Raw genomic sequence first — 9,875 nt, forward strand, 5'->3', positions numbered from 1 at the left:
AGAAAGAAAGAAAGAAAGAAAGAAAGAAAGAAAGAAAGAAAGAAAGAAGAAAGAAAGAAAGAAAGAAATAGACTGAAGGAGGTGGAGGTAGGCCATGGATAATATGTGGATATCTGGAGGAAGGCCATTCTGGGCTGTGCAAAGGCCCTGAGGACAGCAAGTTCCTGGTGTGTTTGAAAAACAGGAAATGTCCCCTTCTCCGTGAGACTTTCTAAAACAACCGGCCCGTACACTCCATTCATTATAATTCTCCTTAATAGCTATCACCATCTGACATTCCATATATCTCACTTCTTTATCTTGTCCATTGCTTATCTTCCGCCCATTAGCAGCTCAGCTCCACTGCCTGGCACACAGTAGGTGTCCAATGGGTGTTTGTGGAATGAATGAGTGACTGTCCAGCCTGCCAAGCCCTGACTAAGGCCACCCACAAGACAAAGCCCCTCCAGGCTCACTCATCCCTCCAACACCAACCAGCCAACCTCAGTGCAGGCAGCTGCCTTCCCCGGACGGCTCCCGGGCTAGATTACAGGCACCGTCCTGTCTGTCCCATAGGCAGATTAAGGCCTTCCCCAGGGGCTTTCTAGGCCTTGCTGACCTTGTTTTTCCTCCTCCCCCTGAACTGAATTACCCAGAGCTTCCGATCTCCCATCCAGCAGACCGTGGCAAGCACAGATGCCACCCAGAATTTCCTTCTCCGCCCCCGGAGCCCACTTGGGCCTCTGAGGCTGTTCTGATCACAGAATGTTAACACAGCCCCTGCCTGGGGCAGGCCAGATGGGACCAGAGAGGACTGGGAGGGAAGGAGGAAGGAGCGGTGGGGCAGTTGTGAGCAGTGAACCAGGGTACCTGGGGGTGTGGGCAGGGGACACCGGAAAGTCTCCTTGTCAAATGACTGGTAGAGAAAAAACAGGAAGCCTGAGCAGCACAGGCGACCAAGGCCCAGCCCCTTCCTCCACCCCAGCAAGGCTGCCTGAAACCACCCTCACCCTAATATCATCTCCTCCAGGTCCCAACTCTGAGTATGGACAGGCCAGGCTGAGGCAACAGAGTCCAGGGACCTCAGGATAAAATGGGCCACATTCCCCCCCCACACACCCAGAATCATCCGTGGCTTGGACCCCTCCAGCCTCTACTGAAATGACTGGTCCCTTTGTTGCCCTCTGTTAACCTGAAAAATAAAACAGCCAGTTATTTTACCAGCAACGTGAGTGTGTTTGGGAATAGCACAGAATTGCAATTGGGGACGAGCTGGCTGTGGCAAGGCTCTGGGCAAGTTCAGGGAACCAAGTTGAAAACCACTTCTTTATAAAGGAAAGAGGGAATTGGGAGGGGCTGTTACAAACAAAAAGTCCACTGGAGGGGCACCTGCACCCCAGGGTTGATAGCAGCAACGTTCACAATAGCCAAACTGTGGAAAGAGCCAAGATGTCCATCGACAGATGAATGAATAAAGAAGGTGTGGTATACTCTGGAAAACAGTATGGAGGTTCCTCAAAAAGTTGAAAATAGAGCTACCATATGATCCAGCAATTGCACTACTGGGTATTTACCCCAAAGATACAAAAGTAGGGATCCGAAAGGGTACGTGCACCCCGATATTTATAGCAGCAATGTCCACAATAGCCAAACTGTGGAAAGAGCCAAGATGTCCATCGACAGAGGAATGGATAAAGAAGATGTGGTATATATATACAGTGGAATATTATGCAGCCATCAAAAGGAATGAAATCTTGCCATTTGCAACAACATGGATGGAACTAGAGGGTATTATGCTGAGCGAAATAAGTCAGTTAGAGAAAGACAATTATCATCTGATCTCACTGATATGCAGAATTTAAGAAACAAGGCAGAGGATGATAGGGAAAGAGGGAAAAATGAAACAAGACAAAACCAGAGAGGGAGACAAAACGTAAGAGACTCTTAATCTCAGGAAACAAACTGAGGGTTGCTGGAGGGGAGGGGGGTGGGGGGATGGGTGGCTGGGTGATGGGCATTGGGGAGGGTATTGTTGTGGTGAGTGCTGTATGTCGTGTAAGACTGATGAATCACAGACCTGTACCCCTGAAACAAATAATACATTATATGTTAATAAAAAAAAAAAAAATTTTTTTTAAAGTCCACTGGAATGAAGTGGGAGTTGCAAATAGTAGTGGCTTTTCAGTGGCTGAGTTGTGACTGTGTCTCCCTGTCCGGGCTGTTGCCTCCGACGAGAAAATCTCTCACAGTCCTGCTGGGGTGGTAAAGCCCAGGATGCAAGGTATCTCTTTTCCCTTATGGTCTGCAATTGACCAAGGATGGTAGGGCATGAGAGCTCCCCCTGCTGGCCTCCTCACTCCATTTTAAATGAGGCTTCCTTATTCAGCCTCTTACCTTCTAGTTAGAGAGTGAAACCTGGACAGAGTAATAATAATAGGCATGTATTGGGTGCCGACTATATTCCAGGCAGTGAGCGCTTTTCATGCAACCGCCTAACTCACTCCTCCAAACCACTCCATTTATTCATTCATTGACTCGATAAGTGCTTACAAAGCACTTACTGTGTGCCATTTTCGTTCTAGGTGCAGGAATACGGCAGTGAAGAAGACAAAATTCCCTGCTCCATGGAGCTGACATTCAAGAGGAGAGACCAACAGTAAACAAGATGAGCCAAAGGGATCTCAGATTAGATGGCACTAGTATTACTGATCCCATTTTACAGATGAGTAAACTGAGTTTCTGAGATGGGCAAGTCGCTTCCCAGAGTCATGCAGAGACAGTGAGCTGGGATCATAATTTGCCTCCCTGGGTCTCCTCCCAGCTCTGACCTCTGGGTAAGCAGCTGAAGCACAGAGAAAGGGAGGGGGAAGAGAGACATCCAGAACAAGGCAGGGCTGCCTGGTACAGCTGTGCAGATCATGCACTGCACAATTCCAGGAGTGCCATTCAGAAGGACTACAAATGTGAATGCTGCCCCCTGGAGTCAGAAAGAGCACAAGAATCACAAATCTATGTCATGGTATGGGGTCAGGTTCCAAGTAAGCCCTGGAAAGAAAGTCTCATTCACCATTGGTCCATTCTCTACAGTGTGTTTTTTCCATTTAATAATATCGTGGCCACTTCTCCGTGTCAGCACATGAAAATCTAGCTCAGCAATTCTCCCAAGGGTGGTCCCCAGACCAGCAACATGACCATCACCTGGAAACTTGTTAGAAATGCAGATTCTGGGGGCACCTGGGTGGCTCAGTAGTTAAGCGTCTGCCTTCCGCTCGGGTCCTGGTCCCGGGGTCCCAGGGTCCTGGGATCGAGCCCCACGTCGGGCTCCCTGCTCCGCACGAAGCCTGCTTCTCCCTCTCTCACTCCCCCTGCTTGTGTTCCCTCTCTCACTGTCTCTCTCTCTGTCAAATAAATAAATAAAAATCTTTAAACAAAAAAAAAAGAAATGCAGATTCTGGGGCCCTAGCCCATACGTCCTGTGTCAGACACTTTCAGGCTGGGTCCAGTTTTTATTCCATATGAAATGGTGGACCCAGAGGAGGGTTTTAGCCAAGGTATGACATGATCTAATTTCCTTTCTGACAGGCGCACCCAACTGCGCCTAGCACCCATTGAATGGCTTCTCTTTGTGTTCCCATGCAGATTTCCAGAGAGTAACAAATCAGCGCACCATTTGTTACAGTTGAATATTGAGGCCAAGAAGTATCTGGCAGTACTAAACAATGTACTATACTCTTAAACTTGCATATATGTAAGCCCTAATGTAACAAGTGTGAAATGTAATACCAGTTCTTTACAGTGGCAATTAGAGGGATAGTAGAACTGCATTTTATTTTATTTTTACAAAAGTACTCAAAAGGATTTAAAATTTCAGCTTTAGGGGCGCCTGGGTGGCTCAGTCAGTTGAGCGTCTGCCTCCAGCTCAGGTCACAATCCAGGATTCCTGGGATCCAGCCCCATGTAGGGCTCCCTCCTTGGTGGGGAGTCGGCTTCTCCCTCTCCCTCTGCCCCTCCCCCCTGCTTGTGCTCCTCTCTCTCTCTCTCTGAGATAAATAAATAAAATCTTTAAAAATAAAATAAGGGACGCCTGGGTGGCTCAGTAGGTTAAGCGTCTGGCTTTGGCTCAGGTCATGATCCCAGGGTCCTGGGATCGAGTCCCACATGGGGCTTCTTGCTCAGCAGGGAGCCTGCTTCAACCCCTACCTACTGCTCCCCCTGCTTGTGTGCTCTCTCTCTGACAAATAAATAAAATCTTTAAAAATAAAAATAAATAAATTAAAAATAAAATAAAAATTTCTGCTTTAAATAGTTTTATTTATAACTTTGATTATTTAAATTAAATTTAATCAATTAAAATATTTATTTTGAATAATTGCATTTAAACTTTTGATGTTCACTAATTATATCATCAGTACTGTGCAGGGTTTGGTTTTTTTTTTCTTAAAAAATAAATTTGAATGGGGGCGCCTGGGTGGCTCAGTCCTTAAGCGTCTGCCTTCGGCTCAGGTCATGATCCCAGGGTCCTGGGATCGAGCCCCGCATCGGGCTCCCTGCTCAGCGGGAAGCCTGCTTCTCCCTCTCCCACTCCCCCTGCTGTGTTCCTGCTCTCACTGTGTCTCTCTCTGTCAAATAAATAAAATCTTTAAAAAAAATAAAAATAAATAAAATAAAATAAATTTGAATGTTTTGGTTTTTTTATTATGTTCAATTAGCCAACATATAGTATATCATTAGTTTTTGACGTAGTGTTTGATTCATTAGTTGAAATTCAAATGTTTTGAAAGAAAAACGGTTTTTTGGAAATAAGCTATGAAAAATAATTTTCGGGGCACCTGGGTGGCTCAGTCGTTAGGTGTCTGTCTTCGGTTTGGGTCATGATCCCAGGGTCCTGGGATCCAGCCCCGCTTTGGGCTCCCTGCTCAGTGGAAAGTCGCTTCTCCCTCTCCCTCTGCCCCTGCTTGTGTTCCCTCTCTTCGTTATCTCTCTCTCTGTCAAATAAATAAAATCTTTAAAAAAAAAAAATTAATAATTTTCATTTGTGCCCAGGGAGGGTGGGAAAAGGCCCCTGGCCGACCTTGTCCCCATCCCCCGCCCAGACCATTTCCAGAAGCAGGAAGATCCCATTCTGGGGTCCACCTGATCCGGAGAGGGGACGCCGGCCCCCATGAGGTCTCCTCCTGACCGCCAGGTGGCGCCAGAGTCGTTCATCTCCTGAGTCGTTCATCTCCCTGATCCCGGCAGCAGCCTGCGTGACCCGGAAGCCGTGGCTGGCGAAGGGGGAGTGCTTCCGGGTAGGAGCGAGGTGACCCCGGCTGCTGCGGGAATCTGCGGCGACTGCAGCCATGGGGGCGCATCTTGCCCGGCGCTATGTGAGCGATCCATCGGGGGAGCCCGACCCCCAGCGGATGCCCACCTTCCCCCCCGACTACGGCTTCCCGGGGCGCAAGGAGCGCGGTGAGGCCCAGTGCGCAGGCGCGGCCCGCGGGAGTGGGACGCGGACGCCCGAACCCCCGAATCCCGGGGTCCCCAGGGTTGGGCGCGGGCTCCCAGCGCTGTATCTGCGCTCAGCCTTGAGCTCGGCCTGGAAGAGTGCAGAGGACACGCGTGAGCCTGGCTGAGTGCGGAGGCATCCCAGGCAGAAGTCACAGGTGGAACAGAAAGCCCAGGGGCAAGAGTGGCAGTCTGGGGCTGAGAGGCGGTCGGAGCCGGGCTGGAGGCGGTGGGGAGCCAGCGCAGGGTTGATCACGGAAGGGACGCGTCCACTGTTTCTCTGTCCAGATGGCACTGCTGTTTGGGGTATACACAAAACAGGAGGGGCCCCCTCAAGCCGCACATGCTGTCCTGCGCCTTGCTCTTTTTATGTAGCAATACCACAGGCGTATCGAGAGCCAGCCTGGCCCAAGTCTCCGTTGGGCACCGCGCGTACAGCCGGCACTGGCTAAAGGGAATTCCAACCCCGTGGGAAAGACAGCGGAACCAGGCGTATCTCGGGCGCGGCACCCTGGGGGTGTCAAGGCAGGCTTCCAGGCTTCCGCCGCAGATTCCAAGCAAGATCTGAGAGGGATACGTAGGAGTTGGCCAGATAAAATACAAGAAGAGGGGAAAGTCAGTGCTTCTAAGCAGAAAGACATGACCAGACTTGCCTTGTCAGAAGGTGCTGTTTGCTGGGTGGGCAGCGGCAGGGAGACCTCTAAGCGGGTGGTGTGCAGAGAGAACGTCAGGAGGTGGACTCCTCTCCAGTGTCCCAAATCGTGATGGTCCTTCAGCCCCACGTGAACCTGCGTCCCATCAGTCCCCCACCTCCTTATGTGAATCCTTACCTTCATCCCTCATCGCACAGGTCTCTGCTCCTCTCGCTAGCTGGGCTAAACCAAAACTGGGCTCAAATTGGGCTCTCCTTGGCATCTATCCCTGTGCAGCGGAACATCACAGGAGAAGAACACCCAACCGGCTGACTGCTCTCCCCATGGCTCCCCTCGCTGACCCTTCATGCTGCTGGTTTTCCTGCTACCTTCCCTGGCACTTGGCTCGCTCTCGTGCTTTCCTAGACAGTCCCACACCTTCTCCCTCAGACTGCAGCACCTCCCTCCGGCCAGTCACTTACACCCTCTTATTAAGAAAGTAGAAGCAACCAGAAGCGCTCAGCTGGGCTTCCTGCATCCCTGCGACATGGCCTTCTCTCCTGTTACCCCAGACTGTTCTGCTCCTGCTCTAGCCAAGCCCCCGCTCCAGAAGAACCCTTTTGTGCCACCTGTCACATCCCCTCACCTATTGGCTGCCCCAGCCCTTCTCCTCGCGCAACATTGGTTTTTCCATCACCGTGCAAACAGTTATTTCTACTGTTTCAAAATCCCCATCCAGCTGTCTCCCCACCGCTTCACAGAAGGGGCTCCTGTCCAGCTTCCCGCCCACCCCCACTCTCTACATCCCTGGACCCCCTTGTCAGTTCTCAGTTCTCACTAACCTGCTGCAGTTGGCATCCAAGTTGATCGCAACCACTTCCTGGAAACCTGGTGCCCAGGCCCCCGCACACCCACCCACCTCACTGATGCACCCTCATGATTCCTCCCCACTTCCCTGTCTTTTTTTTTTTTAATTTTTTATTTATTTATTTGACAGAGAGAGGCACAGAGAGAGAGGGAACACAAGCAGGGGGAGTGGGAGAGGGAGAAGCAGGCTTCCCGCCGAGCAGGGAGCCCGATGCGGGGCTCGATCCCAGGACCCTGAGATCATGACCTGAGCCGAAGGCAGACGCTTAACCACTGAGCCACCCAGGCGCCCCTCCCACTTCCCTGTCTTGTAAATGTTGAGGTGCCTTGCTGCTTGGGCCTTCTGTCTCCACTCACTCCCACCCATCCCTGGGGGTCACCGCTAGTCCCCTGGTTTCAGGTGCCTTATGATGCTCCCAAGTTTTTTATCTCCAGCTGGGCCTGGACCCTCAACTCCAGACTCGTGGGCATCTCCCACTCAGCGGGTCCAAAACAGAGTTCCTGACATCCCCACCAAGCTCACCCACATGCTTGGGCCGAGAACCCTGGGGCATCCTGAACCTCTCTTCTCACCTCAAGGCCTTTGCACCTGCTGTCCCACCGCTGGGCATGCTCTTCCCCCCCCAGGTGTGACTCACTCCCTCACCTTCAGATGCCTTTCTGAGGGACACCTGCATCTAAGGCTGTGACCCACGCCCCAACACTGCCTCTCTCCCTTGCTTTACTTTTCTCCCTAATACTGATCATTGCCAGACATTCTGTGATAACCTAGTTCCACCTGTTTGTTGTGTCTGCCTTCGAGGGCAGGCACCTTTGTCTGGTAGCATGTTCCCTGCTGTATCTCCAACACCTAGCACACAGTAGGTACTGTGTAAATCCTGGCTCATGCCGGAGCCCCTGGTGCTGGTGGCTCCACACTGCCATGGAAGCCAGCAGGGGGCTGCAGGTGGATATCCCGGCCTGGGGCTCAGATGAAGTGAGGGTGGCAGGGGGAGCCAAGTTGGGGCTCATCCACCTGTGGAGTGGCGATCGAAGCCACGGATGAGAATGAGTAGAGAGCTCCTAGCAAGAACCACTGGAAGCCACCGTTTAATGTTTGGGCGGCCAGAGAGTGGTCCCCAGGGAGCTGTGGGGAAAAGAACATTTGAGAAAGAAGCAGGCAGGAAGGTGAGGAAGCATGGAGTCCTGGCATCTCGGGAGGCCCTGGTGAGAGCCATGTGTGGACAGTGCTGGGGTAGAGTATGGGGGCTGGAAGAGCATGGGGTGCAGGGGCAGGGGATGAGGACCCAGGCTGGAGACAGAGAAACGGGACTGGGAAGCAGAGGGGAGGGAAGCCAGCCAGGGAAAGGTGCAAGATCACTGCGTACACCTTTTGGTGCTGATGGGAAGGAACTGGGATCAAGATGTCGAGGGGAGTGGGGGCTGCGGATGCAGGACGGCTGGGTCTTGGGCGCCCTTGCTGGGCTGAGAGCAGGTGGGTGCAGGCGGGGTAGGTGTCCAGTTCCTAACAGCCCCAGTCAGCCTCGTAAGGGTGATTTCACCTGATCGGGTGTGCCAGGCAGGCATGGCACTGGGACCAGGAGCCAGTCCAGCTCTCTCTGAGGCACGGGCCCAAGCGCTTCACACGTAATTCGCTCAGGTGATGCTCACTGTTGACTCTGGAGCTGGGGGACCATTACTCCGCTTCTTAGCAGAGGAAGTGGAGGTGGCCAGCAGGGCAGAGCTGGGATCCAGGTGCCCGGGGCAGCGCACCCGACACTGGGTTGTGGCCAGCAGGGGGATGCGCCGGGAGAAGGTGGTTTCTGAGTGTGGGCTCTGCAGGGTGGGGCTGTCTGAAGAGAGAGCCTGGGGGAGGGAGGCCCAGGGAAGGGGAGGCAAGGATCCAGTACAGATTTGGAGGCGCCCTGGGGTGATGGGGAGGGGGGGCACCCTTCTCCTGTCTGGGCCTCCGTGTCTGGAGTGTGGTCTTTGTGCAAATTAGAAAAAGACACTGCCAGAAGGTGGCTGTAGTCCAGGTGCCACATCCCAGTGGGTGCGCCCCTGAACCATGGCTCCCGGGAATCAGGTGTGGGGGTGGGGGACAGGTCTCTGGCAGTCAAACCCCAACCAGCCCACCCACTGCTCGCAGAGATGGTGGCCACACAGCAGCAGATGAACGACGCGCAGCTGCTGCTGCAGCAGCGAGACTACTGCGCCCACTACCTCATCCGGCTGCTCAAGTGCAAGCGCGACAGCTTCCCCAACTTCCTGGCCTGCAGGCACGAGCAGCACGACTGGGAGTACTGCGAGCACCTCGAGTGAGCCCCAGACCCGCCCCCGCACCCCCAGCCCTGGCCTGGCGCCCGGCAGGACACTGCCCCAGAGACAAGGGACAGTCAACCAGGCCCCAGCTTGCTTGAAAGAGGAGTCTTGGGGCCTGCGGGGTGGGCCCCCTGGAGGAATGGCCAGGCCCGGCTTCTGCCCCGGGCTCACTGGGGCCAACCAGCTAGCACCGGCTCAGGCACACCCCACACTGGAGCCAGGCACACAGGTCTTTCCCAGTCAGGGGCTTCCCAGAAAGCTGTGGGGCACCCACTCCTGTCCCTTCGGCTTCCTGGGGCTTGGGAGGGCCTGGCCACGGAGCCCGACGCCCGTTCCCGTGCTCTGCCCACAGCTACGTGATGCGCATGAAGGAGTTTGAGCGGGAACGTCGGCTGCTCCAGCGGAAGAAGCGGCGGGAGCAGAGGGAGGCAGATGTGGCCAGAGGCCAGGGGCCCGGCGAGGTGGCCCCCGAGGTCGCCTTGTAGAGGATCCGCCCCCACCCTGTGGACCAGTTGAGAAATAAAAGCCTCCAGGCCCCTCAGCTGGAACCGTGCCTCTCTCTGTGGTGTGCTGGTCCCCAAACCTCCCCTCCAGCCCCCCAAAGAAAGC

At 53.6% G+C, this 9,875-nt stretch overlaps 1 protein-coding gene across 1 annotated transcript; it reads left to right on the top strand.

Annotated features, from left to right (window-relative positions):
- Positions 1 to 5,242: 5,242 nt before the first annotated feature.
- Positions 5,243 to 9,809, top strand: NDUFB7 (NADH:ubiquinone oxidoreductase subunit B7). Its single transcript, XM_021705155.1, has 3 exons — positions 5,243 to 5,430; positions 9,094 to 9,262; positions 9,619 to 9,809. The coding sequence occupies exons 1-3, from the start codon at positions 5,319 to 5,321 to the stop codon at positions 9,749 to 9,751; spliced, it is 414 nt and encodes a 137-aa protein (XP_021560830.1). The 5' UTR covers positions 5,243 to 5,318; the 3' UTR covers positions 9,752 to 9,809.
- Positions 9,810 to 9,875: the final 66 nt, after the last annotated feature.

The sequence above is a fragment of the Neomonachus schauinslandi genome, chromosome 1 (assembly GCF_002201575.2).
Source record: "Neomonachus schauinslandi chromosome 1, ASM220157v2, whole genome shotgun sequence".
Taxonomy (NCBI): Eukaryota; Metazoa; Chordata; class Mammalia; order Carnivora; family Phocidae; genus Neomonachus; species Neomonachus schauinslandi.

Coding starts and splice junctions, on each gene's coding strand:
- NDUFB7 (XM_021705155.1), top strand. CDS start 5,319: ATGGGGGCGCATCTTGCCCGGCGCTATGTGAGCGATCCATCGGGGGAG. Junction 5,431..9,093: donor CCCGGGGCGCAAGGAGCGCG/GTGAGGCCCAGT, acceptor CACTGCTCGCAG/AGATGGTGGCCACACAGCAG. Junction 9,263..9,618: donor GAGTACTGCGAGCACCTCGA/GTGAGCCCCAGA, acceptor CTCTGCCCACAG/CTACGTGATGCGCATGAAGG.